This window comes from Corapipo altera, unplaced genomic scaffold (assembly GCF_003945725.1).
Source record: "Corapipo altera isolate COAL_440 unplaced genomic scaffold, ASM394572v1 59, whole genome shotgun sequence".
Taxonomy (NCBI): Eukaryota; Metazoa; Chordata; class Aves; order Passeriformes; family Pipridae; genus Corapipo; species Corapipo altera.
The window spans coordinates 4,057,938-4,080,748 of NW_020884917.1; the positions used below are offsets into that span (position 1 = coordinate 4,057,938).

Below are 22,811 nucleotides of genomic sequence, written 5' to 3' on the forward strand. Positions count from 1 at the left end.
AACAGTTACAAAAGTTCCTGAGCAGAAAATGCTTGAGGTCAGGGTAAAAAAATAATAAAGAAAAATTATTTTTCTCACAGCAGACAAAAATCCCTGCAAAATGCCAATTCCATTGCCCCAGTAAGTCCAGACTAAAGATTTTTTACTCTTAGGCCTTCACATCTGTTCACAGTCCACACAGGTGACTACTGTCACAAACAGACAGCATGAATTGACAATTCCACAAGAAGAAACACCTTGCCTTCCTCTCACTCCTTATTCCCAGTCTTTGCTGTGTGTTTGCTTGCACTGACATAAGAACAATGTTCCTTCATGGAACAGACCTGATTCTGGGTTAAAATCACACAGCATAAAATAAATAACAGGTTACCTCTAACCCGGGTCACTGCCCTGACACAGCTCTCCAGGCAGGCACACAAATGCATGTCCTGACCCAAAAAAATTACTATCATGCAGGAAAGAGTGGCTAGAGAAGCAGAAGGATGCACTGGGATTATTTAGCCTGGAGAAGAAAAGTCTCAAGGGGAATCTTATCAATATGCATAAATAGTTGGTAGGATGGAGCGAGGCAGACTGAGCAAGGCTCTTCACAGTGGTGACCAGTGATAGGACCAGAGGCAATGGGCACAGACTGAAATACAGAAAATTCCCTTTAATTATAGGAAAAAACCACAAACTTTAACTACAAGAAGAAAAAACCCCAACTGCAAGGCCTGAAGAATGCAGGTTACATAGACAATTGAATGGCAAATATGACATGACATTTCTATGGAAGTTCACATCCCTGCTAGAAGAGCATTTTATATTTGAAGATTTAGGGTCCATAAAGTGAGAATGGCTAAGTATTGGTGCAAAAATAAGAAGGTCCCAATACCACTGAAACCAAGAGGGCCCAAACAGTAGCACTATGCTTAGTTTGCACTGGATGCTTGAAAGCCCAAACATAGGCTCTAACAGCTATAAAAATGGTGTTAGTGAGGTGGGGGAAAGTAGAGATAATGAGAAGAAAAAAGATTTCTCCCAGCAGTGTCAGGAGGGGAAAAAAAAAGGAACTTGCTAAAGTAACATTTGAATCTAAACAGGGAAAACTGAATTAAAAAAGGGAGCAGGGATCCAATTCAAAGTGATCCTGTCAAGCCAAAAAGTAATTGTGTATGTTTGGGGAGGGGAGTTCCCTCACTGATGTGTTTTTGTTTTCCAATGCACAAGTGTTAGAAAATTGCAAGCTGAGAAACCTCTATGGTCTCTGTCCCACATAACACGGTGAGTATTTCCACGGTTATTTTAAGACTTCATGGGCCAAACGCATCCCCTGTGCAAGATCAGTGACTTAAATGAACTTGGTGTACCAAAGAGATCAGCCACAGGCTTCCAAGAAGTAAATACAATAGTACGACACTATAATGATGATGTGTACTGGAAACAGTAGATAGTTTTTAAGAAATGGTTGTGTTAAGAAATGGCAGAGTAGGTCAAATCTCGTTCTCTGCACTGTGGGAAATGGAAGCATTTTGAAGTTTTCCTTGCAGCTGAAGCTTAACAACAAACACCACCTTGCCACACCTCCATCTCTGATCTCTCCCAACTGGATCTGATCATTAAACAAGGCTGCAGGGCTCCAGGTCCTCTGAACAGCTGCCAGCTGCATTACAAACACATTCTCATGAGGAATATTTTGATTCTGTTTAAAACAGCTTTTTTTTTGACAGAAAACTGTTCCACTGGCAAATCTTCATGCAGCTCCACTATTTAATATGTCTCCCCTCCTCCCACACATGCATGCACCAGAGCTACTTCAAGAAGATAAATTTGCTGCATGTTCGCAGTGCATTGGGTTTGCTCCTGCCCAGTTCACTTGTCTTCACCAGGAGTGAGAGACTCCAAGGAAAGGAGTAATCAAAACAAGGCTGATTTAATGTCTACACGTAAATGACATGTATTCCAAAAAAACATATGCAAGCAAAAATATATGGAGTTTTAGGGGTTTTTTTTAAGAGACTTCCAAGCCTCAGGGTGGCTCACATGGTGACAAATTCAGTTCTTTACTCAAGCTGCCAGCTTTCTGAAAATGAACATCGTAATTATATCACCGATCTTGATCAACAACTGAAGATGCACTTGTGATTTGTGGGTGTCTCTAGTTTCCAGCAAACAGTCCACCAGTGCTGCACACATCTGCGCAATACTTGCGCCTCCATCTCTTCCCTGTGACTCAGCATTCAGCAGGGCTGCCAAGGACTGGTCTGAGCTCCTGAACCACACCTGAAGCTAGCCTGCGAAGTCAAGCCTGGCAGGACAGCACTGCAGGGACATGAACCACAGAAAGAGGAGGAACATCACACTCAGTTAGTGGTCTCTGAGGAAGTCTGCTCAATGCCAACCCTCTCTATTCTAAAATAGGACTATTTTTTTCCCTCCACAGCAATCACATAAAAATGGTTCGCTAGATAGAAGATCTGCTACCTCCAGCAGATGTAGAATTTGCCTGCTGGCTTAAGCTCAAAAAGTTTTTTACCTCCTGCTTCCTTTAAAAAGTGGCTGGGGAACAAACAACTACAAAAAAAACAACCACCCTAAAAGCTATGGGAGGGAGTAACTTTTTATTATTTATTTATCATGAACTGCAATGTTAACCATGCTCCTCTAATGAGAAATCCTCAATTGGCACGAAGTTCAACTGAGACCTCTTCATCTACAAAGTCTCCCTCCTGCTCTACCAGCTATCAGAAACCATGGTCAAAGAATCAAGGGAAGTGATTATGGAAAGACAGTGGTTTTGGCTGAGTGGTGCAGCTGGAAAGCATTTTTCAATAATCTCTCACCTTTGTCTTTGCACTTTTAAACTTAGAGGTGAGCCCAACGTCCTTCTAAGCTCTAAACCTAGGTTCTGTGAGGCTCGAAGAACTGGTTACCACATATTATCTGCAGCTTACAATAGCTCTGACCAAATTATATCAGTATCCTATTACATGGGAATTTGTATTTGAAAGCTTTCATATTCTCCATTAGCTACCAGGATTCATTTGAAAAAACTACTGCATAAATCAAGCCAAACAAACATGCAAATTCCCATTGGACGCATCACTGAGCCATGAATAATAACAGTTCAGAAGACTTAGACTGAACATATATATTTTGGGTCAGATCAAAAGAATGGGATTTATGCAAAATTAATCATTCAAGTTGAAAATGGTACTCACTGTCACTCATCCCTGCTTTCAACACAACAAGATTCAGGGAAACAGTGTTCTGCTCCTCTGCAAACCAGAAACACCAGTTTTGACAATCTACTTGCTTCTCTGCCTACAAACCAGCTCCTGGCAAAGGAACAGAAACTCCCCCTCTACCCATTAAAGCAGAATTATGCTCCCTCTTGCTCTCTGGCTCAATGAATCTTCAAATCTTCCATGTAGAACATAATGACTTTGGCCAGATCAGTGTAAAGCATGTCCCACACTTACACACACTTAAAAGGATCTCCCTCCCTGTTAGGGCACGTTCCTGGAAAGTCACAGATCTAGGTCTGATCTAAATCAGGTGCAAGAGAAATAATAACACCCTTTTCTGGAGAGGGGAGCTCCCTCCCTGAGCACCAGGCCCTACCCAACACACCAGTTTTGGAGTTCCTGCTTTTGAGGACCTGCCTCCTTTCAGGCACTGTTTAACCAGCTTCCACCTAACCCAGGGCACAAGCATGCTGAGGGGGTAGAGATGCAGCAAGCCACTTTTGCCTGCACTACATGGGAAATAAAAACTGTGGGGAGCACAGAGCAGAAATCCTACTGGCGCCTGCACATAACCCAGTTGCTCGCAGCCGACTCAAGATAATCTGTTATGCTTTTCTTTTTGGTGCAGTGCTGCATGAAACATGGCTATAGGGTCCTGGATATAAGCTAGTAAGCTCACAATATGCCATGTAGACTTAGCAGCTTAGATCTTCATTTGCTTAAGGCCCTCTTATTACTTTTCATTTCAGCATGTGGGTGTCCCCTCTTGTGGTCCCACAGGGATTATTTGGATTAGAAATGCTGCAGTTGTATCCTTTTTGGTCCAGGTAGCGAAAGCAGATGAACAGGGTTTTCAGTGAGTTATTAGAAGTCCATCAAGCAGACTGATCTCCTGTCCATCTCTCAGACCTATTGCGAGGAGGTCACAAGTCAGCCAAACCCATTATTTACAATGACCCTTCCTGAGCTGCTGCATAACACAGTGTTAAATCAGTAGACTCCTCCTCAAACATCCTATGTCATGTGTTCCCCTTGCTAAGCCAGCTTGACAACCCAACTCATGCAAACCCTGAGCCTGCTACCACTACCACGTACCAGCTTTCCTAAGGTGTGTTGTCTCTCTAAGGTCAGCAGGACTCCCTCAGCAAGAAACATCATGCATGCACACCCAGAGCTGGCAGAATTAGGTTGGGAAAAAATAGGTCAAACCAGGCATATATTTAACTTGGAGTCCAAGCCTCAGAATCATATTTTACCAACAAATAATTCATACACACACACACACACACTAAATTGACATTTGAGAACCATTAGAAAATAATTGTAATATGAACTAGGCAGTCAAGATATTTTACAGAAGCAGAGGCTCTATCAGGAACACTTTTATTCCCACTCCAAACAGAGGTTTAAACATACAACCTCTACCCCACAGTCCTATATCATCCTTTTACTGTAATCAAGCAACTCCTATCTGTACTATCTTTTGGGGAGTTGTTTCTTACTCATTTTCAACCAGAGCCTTAGACATTTTTTAGCATTTCTTTTAAAGATGGTGATGATGCAGGGTCGAGACAACCCTACAGGGAGCCTGATCCGAGCCACTACCCCTATTCCAAACTTCAAAAAGTCACCTTCGCAGACAGATTCAGGCAGACAAATGAGGAAAGGAAAGGGGACATGAGGGTAGTCTGCCTCTTTCTAGAAGTTCTGTGGCAACTTCCCTGGGCTTGTGATGATCTTCCAAGCTGGACAAGACAATACAGCTGACATCTTAAAATAAGTTACCATATGGTTCCAACATGCAAGTCGAATGGCTTCTCCTTAGATTCCATTTCTAGAAGACACTATCTGCTTCCACCCTTCTCTAGGATCCACCTCTACACAAACCTCAGTAGCTCACTTGGCAAGCTGAACACATAGAAGGGCACAGAACACTTTTCCACACCTTTGCTACAGTTTTGCTGCATTTCCTACTTGTGATTTTGTTCCCACATCCCAAACTTTTTCATTCCCTCCCCAGCAACAGTAAAACCTAATTTGTAAATTGCCTTAAGCATTTCATGATAAGCAAATACCCTCTCTGCACCTGCTCCCACATTATACACAGTTGAGTGCAGAAGACACTGATATTTAAGAATTCAGAGACCTACAGTTAGGTAATACATGTTTTTAATTAGAAATGCCCTAATATAATTGCTCAAATACAGACACTAAGGTTCTAGTCTACATCATGTTATTGGGTATGGGGAATTAGTCTGAGTTATTAAAACATGTTTTAATTGTCTGAGACATAAAATTGCATGGCCCACAGTATCTGTGTAGCAAACTGCATTGCAAAGAACAACAGTACTTTGCAATCACTCAGTTCTTGTGGAGTGAGAAGGTTGAAGGGGGAGAATAGACTATCAAAGAGAGGGAATCTTTGAAAATCTGCTAGGAGGATTCTTTGAGAGTGACAGTTCTGAGGAGCATGAAAGAATAATACAAAGTCAAATTTCAAGAGTGGATAACGGTTCTTACTCCAGCATGTAGTTTCCTGGCCAACATAAGAAATTCTACCTTTAGTCAGGTGGGAAATCTTATTCTTTAATGAGAGCTTTGCTTATATAAAAAATGGGTAATTTCACACACAAAGCAAAATCCTTAAGGAACATTAAGAAGTGGATACAAAAAGGAAGGTAAATCAGGCAGCCTAAATCTTATAAGCCACTACAGTGAGGGGTCTTGGAAACGAGTTCTACCACAGGACCAGGTGTTTTTCTGTTGGAATCCTGTTCTGGCCCAAGAAGCGGAGAAGAAAATATAGTTCAGCTCATTAGTCCTTAATACCTGGTCTGGGTGGTAACTCCTATGGCTGTTTCTGCTTTAGCCTGCTGCTAGAGTAATGAGAAAGAAATGTCAGTGCTTCATGCTGGCACAGGAAACAGCCAGCTTCCCTATGACACTCAGCTCTATGAAAAAAAAACAATTAAAAAAAAAATCACGAGGCCACACAGCATTGCCCTTCATCAAGAAAAGTTCCAAAAAACTTTAGAAGAAGCACTGTTCATTTTTAAACCAAAGGGGTTGACTCAATAACGCTTTATCTCAGCATCGTGTCTCTCCTATGACTCAGGTACATATATAGTATTTCTGAATCATGGTATTGACCTCACATTGACCACCATTTGAGAGCATGGTGCAGTCAAATCAAGCAACTTAAAAGTTCATGGGAAGATCTTACTCCTAATCTCTATGCAACTTCCTGTAACCAAGGCAGGAAACAACCTAATGGCTAATAAGCCTTCCACGAGTATTGAACAGCATCATCTTGGAAATATGTGTTCTGACTACAAGATTAAACATTTCATCTGCTTACTCTCCTTTTCATATTAAGCATGTAGCAACTAAACTTTGCTATTTAAATCAAGATGCTGCCTCAGAGACTAAATCTGTGCTTTTCTTTGTCTTCTTCAGGCAACCAAGCAATTGAACACAAGACATATCTTGTCAAAGAAACAGTATATATATATTTTCATATTAAAATCCTAGGGCGTCTCACATAGCTTTATTTTTTTAACACATCATTAAAGACAATTGACAAATAACCTAACACTTGATGGATGTTCTCCATTAAAATGTGGATTCTAAGTTTAAATTTTCCTGAGGCTGCATTAAGATGTAGGAATAAGACAATATCTCCTACTATCACTCTTGACAGCACCAAAACAAAAGCAGCAAGCTGTCCAGCTTGGGACATCAGATGATCCTACGCATTCCACTAGTTTTTCAAGCCCTTGTAAGCATGCCCACAGATGCCCAGGCGGGTAGCTTCCAATGCTTCAGGAAGTGCCTTGCAACAGGCACACAGTTCACAAGCAAAGCTGGATTATCCCCAACTACACTGCTTCTTACCTAGTTCAGCAAAGTCTGTACAACATGCAACATACATTCTGCATGAGAGAGACTTTGGCAGGATAGTTTGTTTCAGGAAGGAAGAAAAGTCACAGCAACACTTGAGATCTAGAGAACAGCTCCTTGACTGTCTCCATACTATCAGCACTCTTGCATTTCACCAGCATACAGTGAAGATTGAGTTGTTTGACCATCTCATCAAGCTTTTCTCCCCCTCTCTTGCTCTTCTTTTATCCCTTAGGAAAAGCAGACAGTTTTCTGCTCCACCTCTTCTGCTTACATGTTTCGCAGGAGTATCCACCAGTCCTCCTCTCTGCAAAAAGTAGCACAACTTCAGATCTTCCCAAGCTTTCAGGACACCATCCTACATTTTACATGGAGATGTGTGAAAACACTTTTGTTGGTAGGCACCAGAAGTACAACATGCTTGTGTTTTCTTTAAGAAAACAGGCATGCTGAACCACGCATTTCAGGACCTGAGGAACCTGATTCTGTAATTGAAGTTGCACATGGCAACATTTTCCTATGATACAGAAAAATTAATTATACCACATGACATATTTCAGTCCTGGTGCTCAAGAGTTCATTAACAAAACTACTTTAAAAGGTGCTAATAGAAACAAATGCCTTTAACATCATAGACTTCCCAGATGATTCCTGCTATGGAGATGGATGACAAATCACTCTGTCAGTCATCTTTAAATTCCATATTGACTACATTGAAGCAATTAGCCATTTATTTTTAGAGCATGTTCCATTTTAAGCACAAGTGATTCAGTCCAAGAGACATTCTATATTGCACCACTATTCCATGGGTTAACTACTCTCAAATTTAAATGGATTTTAATTCTGGGAGAAATACTTGCCTTTTTTCTTTTGCTTCCAGACATTGGTTAGGAATTTTTATTCAGGCTTCAAATCAAACAAATGTTAGTGTTCTGCAAGCATCTGCAGAGAAATACAAAAATATCTGGAAAGTGTGAAAGAGAGAGCCTGTTTTGCTAAATGCATAAAATGAAACCTCAGCGTAGGTCTCAATAATAGGCTTTCTGACTGCTGTGCACACGCTCTCTCCCACAGACCTTCTGCTCTGCAGCAAGGGAACGCTGCCTGTGCTGCTGCGTCCTCAGAGAACTTTGCAATACAATGGAGAGTAGCGATTCCCTGGGGAACACAGCGCTGATCACCAGCTTCGATACTTCAAACACAACCACCAGGATTTCCTTCTTTTTTTTAAGATCTAAAAGGAACAGCTTGCCATATCACTCCACCCCAACCCCCAAGCCATCTCAAGGTTTATCTGCATTGTAGGTAATGTTCTGGACAAAAGGATGAGGGGCTGGAATCAAACTTAGGCTGCTTCTAACTCGTGGAAAAGGAGGGTGAGATTATAAAGTGGAAAGCTGGGGAAGGAGAGCCCTGAGGAGCTGATGGTGGCTTCTATTGCTGCTACCACTGGAGGGAGAGGACAAATGGGAGTTGCAACAGGTACTGCAGCAAGGGAATTCCACTCCAGGCTCAGCTGTTGCCCTGCTTCAACCCAACTCCTCCCTCTTGCCAAAGTAAAAGCAGGCCATGGAGCCACAGTCAGCCTCTTGCACACAGCAGTCTGATTCCCAGGACAGCAGACTATTTTGCTTGTAGTTTAGACCAGTCTTACCGGTCCATATTCCACAAACATCTGAGATGAGGACACCCTCTTGCCAAGGGACAGTCCCAGCACCTCCAAAGGAACCCTGCCTGAAAAACCTATACCTCCTACTTCAGAGCTAATGATGGGATACCCTAGCCAGGCATAGCTGATCAAAAAAGTCCAAGACTGACTCACAAGCCCATTATACAGCTGCCTAGTCACCATTCATTAACTGTAAGGAAAATGACCCTGGGCTCCCCGCATCAAAGAAATTTGCCATTTCTTCTTAATTAACTCTAAGCATCTTGCTGGCCTCAAATCTCATCTAGAAAACATCAGCTGGAGTAGGTGGTATCCCATCTTGCTGTTTGCTACTGGCTGTACTTTCATTTTCCTTGAGTTGCATGACCCCCACCCTCCTGAGATTACCAGCAGAAAACAAAATATTTCTATGCTTTAGGACAAATATGTAAGTACATAAGATCTAGTCTATTCTAAACTAATGGTGATGATATCTAAGGCCAAAAGAAATATATTTCTAAGGAATTAAACCAAAACCCTGCAGTATTTGCCACTCAGCCATTGCAGAATCACAACAGTACATGAAATGTTACAAGGGAAATGGGTAAAAAAAAGCCTTAAACAGAAGCAAAACTGACTCATCTCCTTATTGCCAAAACCGAGAAGGCTGCTGAGAGTAAACAAACAACAGACATCCTGAAGAAAAGGGGGCGTCACAATTCCTTTTCCTGCTAATAGGCAGATACACAAACCCATATGAGCAGGATCATCCCCCAGCTACTTCAAGCCAATCTGATGGAAACAGCCGATGCTACAGCAACGTTCCCGGCAGCACAGGTGCCACTGGAGGCCGGGGAGCATCTGAGGTGATGGTGACTCCCAGTGCAATCACAGGATCACAGCTGTATACGCTGGAAAACTGTGGCAGCTGCAGGTACAATCCATTCATGGAAGCCACACGTATACACAGATACCCAGTGAAACTGTTTGGGGTACTAGTCACAGAGATGCAACTTCGGCTTAGGTTGGCAAGCATCCCTTCTGCAGAACAGGAGGGAGAGCAAGACAGAGCACTTCTATAAGGCTCAAGTTCTCCTCCCTGTCTCTAGAGGCCCACAAAGGCTGTGTTCTATACATGCTGAAGCCAGGCCTCCTAAGTTTGGAGGAAACTACACAGGTAAAGACGTAGGACCAAAGAGACATTTTGAAAGATCAAAAGTCGCTGTGAAGACAAGTTACGTTCTCTGGCAAAGTCTATCATCACAAAGAAACTTCAGAATAATTGCCATTTTTAGTTACTAAAAGCCCTTCTGTTTGAACTTTGCAACATGGTTAACTGGAAGGGAAATAGGAGGTTGTTTTGCTGGATTTTTTTTTAAAAGCGGTTTTCAGAGTTGAAACCACAGGGCGACCTTGATGCCTGCATCCACAAGACAGATCCAACAGCTTTAAAAAACAGACAACCTAACCTCTTTGTTAGAACATCTCCTGGCCCAACACCAACTGTTCAACACCATCACTCTCGCAACTTGAATTGCAGTATTTCAAAAAGCTGCTAATAAAGTAAATTTTGCTTGTACTATTTATTCAAGTCATTGCATCGTTTGTAAGAAGACTACTCAAAAGGAGACAGGGAGAAGGATTTAGCACTACCTCGAATGAACGCTAATTAGCATCAAACAGCACGTGCAAAACTTCATGAAGCTTCACAGAGATTATCTCACAATGGCAAAGAATGCTAGATCACATGCCATGTACATGAAACACAAAGCCACTGAAAGATGGCACTTTAGTAACAAGTCTTAGCCATTTATTTATTGGAACACAATAAGTACCATATTATTTACTAGAATGCATTTAAAATACTGAGCATATGAATTTGGGATCAATTCTTGGGGATGTTCTCAGCAAGTGTACACAGTTTGCTTTCAGATAAATCACCGTCACATTTAGATATTGACAGTTACTGATAAAGTCACTGAGTGCATCAGTTCATGCTCTGGCCTACTCTGATTTCAAATGAGTAAGCTGACAAGAAAGAGCTGATTGACACCAAAAGTTTAGAAGTCCAAAGCTCAGGTCACATTAAGTCAGAAACACATTAGCGACTGCATCACACAAGTGACAAAATATGCCATCCACCCCTGACTCACATGCTGCTCGCTGCTCACAAATACTGCCCATCTGACCAACCACTCTGTTCTAACTCCCTGCTCACCCTCCTGTAACAAACAAGTAAATGGACCCCTCATTTCCTCTGTAAGAACAGATACTCTTTTCCTCTGTACTAGACTGAGACTACATCGATAGGATGAGTGTTCTGTTGGCTGTGTGCTGCTTCTTACATCTACTTCCAGCATGAAAATCAACATTGCACCTGTGTTGTCCAAATGGGTGTGCACTTCAAAGACAGAAAAGAAACAGAGAGAGCAGCCAGGATACATACCATACTCCACTTCTTCATAAAACACACATACTATGCAGAGAAATGATAATCCCTTCTTAGTGGAAAATCCAAATTTCCAAAATGAATCCCCTAGCCAAAATGAATTACTGTAATAACAGCAATCCTTGCATGAGCACTAATCAGAAAGGCGCAGCTGACCACCTGCTATGTGGCACCACTGGCACAGCAGCACCCTGCCCCTAATTCCTGCCATATCCAGACAGGGTTGGGTACCCCACAAAATGAGAAGGTAGTGCTAGTAAACACAGGGACAGGAGCACAGCCTGACTGACTGTTGTACAGTCTCACTACGCACTTCTGCTGAGTGCAGCATAAAAAAAAAAGAGGCACTACTGCAGCTCCAAACAGCAGGATGCAAAAATCTAAACCCAGGCCAAGTAATTTCTTCTGCAACTACAGAGAAACACACGGGAAACGATGCAAGAGAGAACAAAATGAATTGTACTGCCTGTGTCAGTATAAACCCATTATCTGTGCAGGCTGCAAAATGAGAAACGCAGCATTTGACAATGCTATGGGCGAGGGCAATGTTCTTAACATACTTATAAGTTATTTTATTTAATTGCTAACAAAAATGCAGTTACATAATAACACAAGGTAATAACCAAAATATGAAGTCACAAGATTGGCTTACAGCAACAGAACGGGGGGGAAAAGGCAGTTCGTGCTTTAAATTTTGCTGCATTGTCAAGGAGCCAAGAATCAGACCTGGGGGCTTCTGCTTTTACAAGGAAGGGACGTAACCACCGCAAATTCAGCGCGGGACTCTTCATCACCGCCTGCGCGCATCCATATCCCCCAAATGATGTCAATCCCCGCCGGCACGTCGCTCATCATAATTCTACACTATTTGCTCGCTAGTGGAATTCAGACGACAGGCCGACGGCTCAGCCCGTAACCCACCGGGGCCCATCTGCTCCTTGGAGAGCGACTCCCCCCCAGCGCCACCCCCCACCCGCGGCAGCGCTCAGGGACACGGACGGGGGTCCCATCCCGCACAGACCTCCGCGGCACAAAGGTGGCACCCGCAGCCGGGCGCGGATGACAGCGCACACCCACGACCCGCCACCGCATCCCGCCGGCCGGGCGGGGGCTGCCCGCCCCGGGAAGGGCCTTTCCCGGCGGCGAGGCCGCTGCCAGCCCCATCCCGCCTCGCACTTTTCGGCCGGGAGGCGACGCTACCCGGCTCCTCCTTCCCCCCCGGCCCCACCACCCTCACCCGGGGCCGGGCGGCAGCAGCCCCTCGTACCTGGACAATGCCGGCCTGGGCACAGCTCATGCTCCTCCGGCGAGGGCAGCTCTCACATCCCACACGTGCCTGTCAGCCGGCAGGGAGGGAGGGCGGGCGGGGTGCCGCCGTGTCAGCCCCCGCCGAGCCGCACCATAGTCCAGCACCGGCTGATACGCCCGCAGCACCGCCGAGCTCCCTCCTCCTCCTCCTCCTCCTCCTCCGCCCCGCCAGCCTCCTCCCACCTCGCCGCCTGTCGCTGGGTACCGGCCGCCTGGAGCCACCCACACGCCGCGGCGGGCGCCCGGCAGCGCCGCCCGGCCCGACCCGCCCCTCAGCGCTCCTCCCTCCCTCTTCTCTCTCTCTCGCTGTCCCTCCCGCCCGGCACGGCGGTGTCCCAGGCCGCCCAGGTACGGTGCCCACCCGTGGGTCGCCTGCCCGTTCTTCTCACCCTCTCTTCCCTCGCACAGCATTCCCAGCTCTCCTCGGGGGCACACAGCACACAACTTAGCTCACCCCGCATCGGGCATAGAGGCGGGGGGGGGAAGGGGGAAAATCAACCTGTTTTCCTCTTTGCCCCTTGAACTCTGGGCTCTCGTCCTCACACCAACACCTCACCAGTGCCGGAGCCTCCGGGATGATCATTAAAGCCTTTTCCCCACTCACCTAAAGAAAAGACTGGGGAGCACTACTGCTCCAGCAGCCGTCCTGGGGAACATGCAGTCTTCACCACGCTCATCTCCAGCCTTTCCTTCTAGATAGGGCTTTATGACTTGCACCCCTGGACAAAGAAAATCACAGTACCACAGCTGCAAAAAGTTTCAAAAGGCAGTTCAGGATGGGGGCAGGGGTGCCGTACACTCATTTCTCCCACAGGTCTTGCAAACCTGCTCACCAAAAATAGACCAGAAGTGCTGTTGGGACTGCAGGGAACAACGGCTTCCAGCAGAAACCCACTGTCCCACCAGTCAAAAGGGACGAAGAACAGTTCTTCATGTCAGCCGTCAGAGGGAAGACAGAACAATCCTGCAGAGGCCTGCTTGCCCCCTCACCTCACTTTCTAGACACAAAGTTTTTGAAACGGTGCTTTTTTTAAACCATCCTGTTGGATGGTTTAAGATGAGGGAGAAAGTCAGAGGAATGCAAAAGTAAAGTGGTTTGCCCGAAGGTCACACAGTAATTTCCTGAAACAGAGCAGAGAACTGGCCCGAGCCTCCTCACTCTTGATTCATTACCCTCTCTGAGATTTTACCCAACTCCTTCTGCTCTTGTAGGTTACTGGTGGAGTTCTATATCATGTATTCAAATCAGACACTCTTCTCATCTTACAGGTGGACATACATGTTGATTCTATCAAAACCATTAAGTTAGCTAAAACAGGAAAACCTGATAAATGCACATGCTCTAAAAACAGTCTAAATCCAGCAGCTCAAACTCCAAGCTTGATTATGAGTTAAAGAGACAACTTAACATTATGGGTGTGCAAGGAAGAGCCAGAACCTCCTTGAGCACATTTCAAGACTATGACATATGAAGCACAAGACCTTGTCATGCTCCGTGGACCTGGGGAGAGGAACCACTTTAAGGAGAACAGGGCATATGCTTTTTTCTTCACAAGCTACTATCCCTATTTTCCTTTATGACTGAAAAGAATATCCCGAATCTCCTACAGGAGAAGGAACTTAAAAATTGTCCCTGTGGAATTTGAGTAAAATCAGAGATCAAAATTAAGATCAAGAGGCAAAATGCATACCCACTTCTGATAGATGTACATTCAAATATTGAGCAGAAGATAAATGTGACAACAGGTTTAGAAAATGAAGCAGGCTTTGAAGAGGACATTTTGCCCTGCTGTTCCTCAAAAGAATGAAATCATGCACATTGGAAATGAAGTGGTTTCCATTGTAACTTTGCATTTTACTGGAAAGGAGAAGAGTTACATAATGCATAAGGAGCTTTAAAATTAGACTAAACTTTGGCAGTTCAGATTCCTATCTACATAATAAACAAATCTCTGAATTTCATGTGCATACCTTTTATACACTCCCCAACCTCCCACAAACTAAACAAAACAGCACATTTTGTTGTCCCACAGGCTTGTCTACAACTCCTGGTATCTTTTCAGCCATAAGCTAAGCCATATTCATGCCTCAGGGCAGGTCTGCAGGTGGTACGTGGTGAAGATGATTTGGAAGCAAGTGACCAAGATGCGTGTCTGTGTTGCAGTGAATTTTGCAGAATTTTGACAGTGAGAGAATAGTCCTACAAAAGCAGGAAATGGAAGCAAGAAAAATTTGGCTTGGGGAAGGTGTGGAAAAGGTTAGATGAAGCAAATGTATCGTTACCTACCACATACTTCTGAGGTACATAGACATACACACTTAAATCAGCACAGGACAGATTCCATTGCATTTCCAAAATCTGTCATTCTGGTGGCTCATGCTTGATATATATGAGAGGAATGTCTACTTAGTATATACAAGTATATACGAGCAACTACAGTTTGTGGTTATTTTTAAATGCTTTGATCAAATAAGTGAAAAATGGGAAATTTACTTATTCTTAACAAATGTGAGGCACACCTTGATCTAGAAAAACAGACAGATATGTCGGTTGTTGTGTTACAGCCAATAAAAAAACGCCCACTTTTGTCCTTCTCTGCAAGACTCTTGAGCTGATCTATGTAATCTAAAAGGCTCTCCTTCTTGAATTTGTAGGGGGCCAGGTGCAAACAGATCCAAACTTTCCCCAAGAGAGTTTTCTGAAAGAAGAAATGATTGGTCTCTAAGCCATTAACTAAGCATGCTCTTTCCTTAAAGCCATAAAAAATCCAAGAGTAACTTCCAGCTGCTTAATCTTTATATGGCCCTTTTATTCAGTCAAACATAGGAGCAAAGCCATTATGCTGCCACCAGATCTGGATAGCCATTATATAAGTAAAGAATGGATGACTGATAAGTGGGAATCCACCACCTCAGCAGAACTGGTAGAAGACACTGTGCTGTGAGGGTAGTTTAACAATTCAGATGGGCATTTGGGCATATCCTAAGTTTTTGTGCTGGATTCATCTCCAACTGAGCTAGATGCCATGTAACTACATCTCTTTTCTGCAACTTAACATTCACTAAATTTTATCAATAAACACAATTTTTGCCCAATAAAAGAGATTGTCACTCAGGTGACATAGGGCAGCATTTCTAGATGCTAGGCTCATTTATGTCTAAGTGATATTCTCAACTCAGCTTACATGACTTCTCATTTTGGATTATTCGCTCTGTTGGGACTCAGAACTCTGTTACTGACACACACAGACTGCCTTTAAAGAGACACTTGCATGATGCTGTCTAATGTCTTTTACTGTATTTTGCCTTACACAGATGGGATTGCTCATACCTCAGTTGAATGCCACGCTTACGCATAGCAGTAGGTACTTGTCTGGTGTGGGTGCTAGGACTTCAGGCTCTGACAAAGTGCTTTCTTTTAGCAGCTCTTGGGCACAAGCTGACTTTTTCTTAGGCATTATATCCTTCCTTCCTGACAGCCCAGATATGAGCATTTGGGAAGGGGCCATGATGGACACTCCCTAGAACAAATGACCAAAGATTATAATTGTTGGGGAATGACGTGGGGCAGGTCCAAGAGTGATTTCTGCCCTAGCAGGACAGCACCCCCTATCAAATTCTTCCTCACAGGAACAGGCAGCATGCCATGCAACAGCCTAAACTCTAATCCTGCTTTATCCTGGGTCTACAGTGGAGTTTCTTTACATGGGTACTGAATTCCTAGAGCGTTTAACTGACTTGATCAAAAGAATTCCAGCCCCTCGGCTGCAATTGTTTGCATGGCCTGATTTTTGCAATTTCACCTAATTGTTTTACAAGTAGATATACACTGGTTTGACGATTGCTCCTGTTAAGTTCAGTTTCCTCTACCATGATTCTCTTTGTGGAGCAAATGCTAACCAGCTTCAAAATAGAAGGGTGTTAGCATCCCTGGCAGAAGAGATACAATGATGATGAAACATTATTCTACATGGGCAAATACACTGCATATTTTTTCCTGCATAAAGACTATGCCTATGCTATTAAAAGACCAATTATTTTTACAACTAAGGCTCCACTTAGCAAAAAACAAATTCCTAAAGCATGTTCAATGACACAAGGATTGATCCCATATACCAACAAATTGTTCTGTCACCACTGAAATTATTTTTATGAGTGTTCCTGTATCTTCTTTGATATGTCCCCAGTGAATGGTGAGTTCACATTGCAGCTTTTTCTCCCACACCAGCAAAGTGGGGGTGGGAATACCCTTTGTCAGGGTCTCTTCTCCTCTACCTGGTTGTCATAAAACTTAAAAGAACTTTGTATATTTGAGACACACTCATCTAATGTGTATGAGAGGTCTCAACCAGCTTAAAGATTGCATGGGTTGCATTAAGTCAGACACTCAAAGTATTTATGCAAGCCTTATCTTCTTAGGAATCCATGCTAGAAGAGTGGGACAGTTGTTTCATCGTCTGTGAAAAAAGTTGGCCCTGCATAATAACTGCAACAATGAAGCCAGAAGAGAAGAGGAGACCTCTGGAGAGTCACAGCACCAGAGTGATTTGGCTTAATTAAGATGTGTTTAGTTTTAATCTCATCTGGATACCTCCTCTGAAGGGGCAAACTGAGAAAATATCTAGTTACAGGAATAGATTTTGAAGGTACTTCCCCAAGAGGACTAGTCCTGATAAAGTTCACTAAGTTTACCTTTCACACAGGCAGTACTGCTGTATTACTGACCGGACAACTATTCATGCATTTAGACACAGGCTTTAGCATTGTGCTAGAACACAGCCAGAGCAGTTTTTCTTTTGATGAAAGTGGGTATTCAAAAGGGATGAATGAATTCCTGCTGAAAAGGGATGCTTCTGGTTTTGCTCTGCATCCAGTTCCTGATCTGGCGGTTCCACACCTTCCTGCTGAGGCTTTCCCTTGGTCCTTCATTACCCACTGTTTTCATGGGTTAATTTTCTACTAGTTGAACTGGAGTCAGACCAACACCTCCCAGGGGTACACTGCAGAGAGGTGAAAGCACATGAACAAAGCAGTGCTCTCCAAGGAGGAGAAAAAAGTTGAGATTTTCCCTTTTATGGGGCATTTAAGCCTCTTGGGTGAGTTCAGACATCTCATGAGATCTCTCCCAGATTGAACTGGAAGAGGACCAAGCCCAAAACAAGCAGGGATATTCCTCTTACCTTGTGAAAGCACACTAAGCCAAAAATCACTGTGTACTCAGTAGGGTGGTGAAGAGAGATTATTCCTGCCTGCAACCAAGCCTTGAAAATTTTTTTGAAGATGCCAAATGCTCAGTTGTTCTGGCCTCCCTCTCAAAGGTTTCCAGACAAATCATTACTTATTTACATTTTTCTCAACACTGACCCACCACTGAGTAGCAGGCCTGTTTTAACTAGGTTGGAATGAATAGAGGAGCTCATCGTCCACACTCATTTGGCTGATAAACAATTCAATAGTAACAAGGGCTGAATTAACAGATGAAGGCAGATGGGCTTATGGAATAAAGGAGGGACTGAGAGAGAGGTTATATTGAGAGAACAGAAGGATTGGAAAAAGATCAACCAAAAATGGGCCAGCATGTTAAGCCATATGTCTCTTCTAAACATTTTTTCTGCTCTTGTTGTTTGATTGTCACAGTGCTTCGTAACTATCTGTTGTTTTGCTCTGAGATTTTCAGGGTTTGGGGTTTTTTTGCTGACAATGCTTCACAAGAGTCCAAACAAACAACACCACGCACACTCCATTTCATGTGGGGTGAAGACCTGCGTTATTTTTACAAATATATAAAATCACAATTATATGAATACAGCTACGGTAAGCACAGATCCACAGTCACCCTGAGTCATTCTGCAATGTCAGATCCACATCCCCATGCAAATACTGTGGAGATAAGTCTAGCATGTGCTCAGTTGCCACTGTCTTCCCTCATCTGTCAATATATTCTACTAATAAAAAGGAAAAAGAAGTGGATATGCACTTAAATAGCATATCCCTTCCAATTGCAGCCAAAAGAGCCTACTAGGAAATGTCATAATCACTCAGGACAGATGTCCTGAGATTGTACACAGCCTTCTGCAACATTTCTGACAGCCTTTGACTGATATCAACCATACCAGGTTTAAACTTCAGTGGCCAGTGATAAAACATCCATTTGAATCTCCCCCCCCAAAGCTGGGAAAAATTAAACTAAGTTGCCTGGTGCTCAAATACCTAATTTTTCTACACCTAAAATTATATCAATTTTCTTAATAAATTGGGTCTTTAATGAATGGGAGAAAAGGACAGCAACAAGACTAAGGGTTGGACTCGGTGATCCTTATGGGTCCAACTCAGCATATTCTGTGATTCTGTGAAAAGTAGTAAGGTACAATAGCAAAGTTGCATTATAATAGCTTACAACTTTCTTCCCTAGCACCTTGGTATAGCCACATGTGGCTGTTTCCTCATCTTCTGCACTATCAATCCCTTTCCAGCTTACAGTCAGCAGGTCCCAGGGCTTTATCTCCTGAAGAAGAGGATAACAAGCCTTTTTGCAAGCTGCTAGCTCTACACAGGTGCTACCTGCTCTCCTGGATGAACCTTGCACCCCTGCTTGAGCCCTGTCTGGTCCTTCAGCTCTCCTCTTGCACATTTTGCTCTGCCAGCTTTGCTTATGGATGCTGCTCTTTCCTATCAGCATTTCATTTCCAAGGTCTTCCTACCAAGATCTCTACAGACACAGCAATTCCTTTTAGTCATCATCCTGCTGACTGACACCTAAAATTGTGTAGACAAACTTGAAATTATGCCACCACATCACTGTACCTGCTGGATACTGAGAAACGACTACTCCCTATATGTAATTTTCCTTAGCTCTGCCTTTGATCTAGAAGTGACATGACTATGACAGTGCTCAGCTAGATAGACGGAGAGACAGGTTTACAAAAGATAGATATACCAGCTTGCAGGGGCTCTTTGGCATCTCCTAGGTTCACAAAGAACCTTTCCCTGCCTTTTTAAGTGCTCACACAATTTCTGATCTCTAGATACAACGAACACATACATAGGAATTCTTGCTGCAGAGAAGTTCTTGAAGTTTTCATGTTTTCTTTTAAGTTGCATTAATTACACTAGGAATATTCATCAGCCCCAGCAAACATTTCAGCATTTTTAAACTGAAATGTCAGCCTAAGAAAAACCTCACAAGCAATGCTTTTATGCTCAGTGAAAAGCACGGCTAAATCCTTTGCTTTCAACAGTTTGTCTTAAAAGGATATGACCATTACACATTAGCTGTCAGCTAATGACTAGAAAACATAGCAAAGTTATATCCCTACATGAAATAAACATTTATGTTATATACCTCTGAAAAAACATCAATATGAGAGACACATCAGGTCTACTGCATGTACACAAATGCAGTACAGATCCTGTCTTCTCATGAATACATGTGAAGCAACAGCAAAATTTAGGCCTCAGCAGTTCTGTGCAACTTGAGTCACACTGAGGATTTCCTTCTGTATTTATGCTGAGCCTCTTTAATCCTATCTGTTGTCTGAAGCACAGCTCTGGGAAAGTCCACATTCATGGCTCCACTTCATATGTAAGGTAAACTCTCTAAGAGCTGCTGCTCCTTGCCCAGCAGCCCCACATTCAGTCCAGCATTAGGGAATAAGCAAGGGTGCACATTTGGCTCACACAGTACTAGCAAAGACTATTCTCTATGGGGAACTCAGCAAATGTGCTGTTAATAATGCACCAGCCTTGCAGTTCAGCTGTATTGTCTCTGCAAAGCTTAACGGGAGTAAAAAGCAATAAAAACTGTTTTGACACTGTTGGCAGATGTGACTGACTACACACTGTTCTGTTGAATAAGTAGGAGTTGCAAATGTTACATCCTAGAGCTGAACCATACAGAGTTTGAAATATAAGAAGCAGGGACAGAATTATGGACGAGTCATACACATCAGCAGCTGAAGTCCTCTGTGAGCCATGTGTACAGGACAAGCACTTAGGATTGATTTCTGAGCCCTGTAAATCAGTATAAGTGGTGTACCAATGTCTCTACAAACTACCAAGACACCTGTGAGGAGTCACCAGACATTATAAAACACTGGCCCTTTCATGCAGTGCATTGAAAAGCAGCTGTTTCCAGGTTCTCCTGTCCCTGGATTTTCTCTTTGTTTTGTTGCATAAAGGGAAGGAATGGTTTATATTGCAGTCCTATCTTCCCCATCACAATTCATTTTTGTGCAAGGAGGAAATTGTGTTGCAGTGATTCTTTCTGTAAGACTAATGATATAGAGTGCTTGCATTTTCCTGCCAACATAAGTATTCACAGAATAGACGAGAGTAAGGCAGAAGCAGGGGCTGAATTTATGGTAAAAATGACATCTGGTGGGAAAAGGAGGCTTGATCCAGAACTGACAGAGGACAATTGACACATGAGCGGGAAGAATGTTGTAAGAGGCACTGAACATCCACAGCATGTGTATATTCATTAAAATGTTCTTCTGCCTTTGATATATTCCGATTTTAAAAGCATGTTAACCTGCAGTCGAAATAAGCATTATTCTTGTAGGGCTAAAATCAGATACATCACGCTGCTTTATATCCAGAACATTTTTTTACTGAGACCAGAATCTGTCCCTAATTATTATGAAAAAAAGTATCAGTATCAAAGTTCAGCACTACATTGTTTGAGATATACACAGATGAATGACTCTTAATTCCTACACGAGTACGCATTTTAGTCCTCTTGCACTTCCCAGCCAAGAAGTAAACTATTGCTGGTTTCAGTTTTAATATTGGAGATAACATAACTGTAACAGTTCCTAAATGCTGTTTTTAAAAGTCTACAAAAAAATTAATTTCCTTGTGATTAATATCTCCCAGGCTTTGTACTTCAGAGCAGGTCTAAGGAAGTAGCTGAAAGGAGGATGTCTGGCTTCACTATAATCCAATGATTTTCAATAGAGCTTGTACACATCTCACCACAGATGGATTATTGTTGTACATATAATCAAAGTATTTAAAGAAGAGAGCAAATAAAATTCTCCATCACTGTTAGTCAGAGCTCTCTGGATAACATCTCTGTAGACCAGAGTTCCTTGTGGATTGTAAGGATTCACTAACCTTTGTCCAATATAAAAACTCTCTAGAGTGTCAGGTGGCATACAAGTTCTTGGCCGTGGCTTAATATGGCAAGAATTTATCATACAACAATTATTTAGCTGCACTCTATTGGCCTAGAGCACTATTTTTCCAGAAAAATTTCCCTCAGTATATATACTCTCACATTCTGTGCTGCTATTGCAACTTTCCACTCCGTGAAACGTGGGGTAGTTAATAGAAAGCAACTTGTCCTGATGAATTGTATCTCACAGGCAATTTGGGGGTTTTAGTTTGGGTTTGTTTTTTTTTTTTCTTTCCCAAGCCGATCGAGTCTTAAGTCTGAGAGACCTACAGAAAATGACTCCTACCAAAAATAACACACTACTAAAAATAAAATTAATAATGCAACATCCCTTTTAATGGTAAACCTAGCTGAGATACCCTGCCTGATGTTCAGGCATTTCTGGGTAATAGTGCGAGAGCCTTAGGACAGGAGTCTTTTTTTTCATACAGCTACTTTAAATAGCTTGGTAATATTTTTAGTTTTACTGTACTCATACTGTTTAAAATTGTATTATTTTAAAATAGCTTCTGCAATGCAAAGTACCATGCTGTGGAGTTAAACTTCCCACTCAATATTTGTATAAATCTTGTGCTTTATACAAGATAAACTGTGCATCCTTCTTTCTGATTTATCATTTGATCAGAGTGTGTCCTCATAATTTTCAGCTTTTATCCAAAATATGACTTATGACACCAAGTATAGGTTAAAGTGAGCAAGCTAAATACAGTCAGGAGTACATAAAGGGAAAGAAGAATTCTTGCAAAATCCCACAATGATTTTGGCAAGTACGCAGCAGCAGTAATAAAATTCTCTTCCTACAACATTATTTTTGGTCCCCTAGGAAAAGTGATCATTTCCCCCATTACTGGAATACACTAGAATACGCTGCAAGCAGATGACAAGTGATGTCTAGTGACCATGCAGCAACTCCAGAAACTTGGAGTCAGGTCCTGGCTCTGTCAAACTTCCCATATAGCCTTGGGTAAACACTTCAGCCTACCTGCTGTGTCTGTTCCTTAGGTGTAAAAAGGAAAACATCGCTTTAACCAGGGAAATGTCAGTAAGCAATAAACCAGAAAGGATTGTGAGAATGTCAGGTCAGATGCATGTTATGAACAGCAA

General features: G+C 42.8%; 1 protein-coding gene across 10 annotated transcripts in view; it reads right to left on the bottom strand.

The window, feature by feature from the left end:
- HECW1 (HECT, C2 and WW domain containing E3 ubiquitin protein ligase 1) overlaps window positions 1-12,694 on the bottom strand; it is a 256,737-nt gene extending 244,043 nt beyond the window's left edge. For all 10 annotated transcript variants that reach the window (XR_003529753.1, XM_027655945.1, XM_027655942.1 and 7 more), the window contains exon 1: window positions 12,492-12,694. Coding sequence is in view for 8 of the 10 variants with exons in the window: in XM_027655945.1 (XP_027511746.1) it covers window positions 12,492-12,521 (30 nt within the window). In the remaining 2 variants the exon portion in view is untranslated. The remainder of the gene's footprint in view (window positions 1-12,491) is intronic.
- Window positions 12,695-22,811: the final 10,117 nt, after the last annotated feature.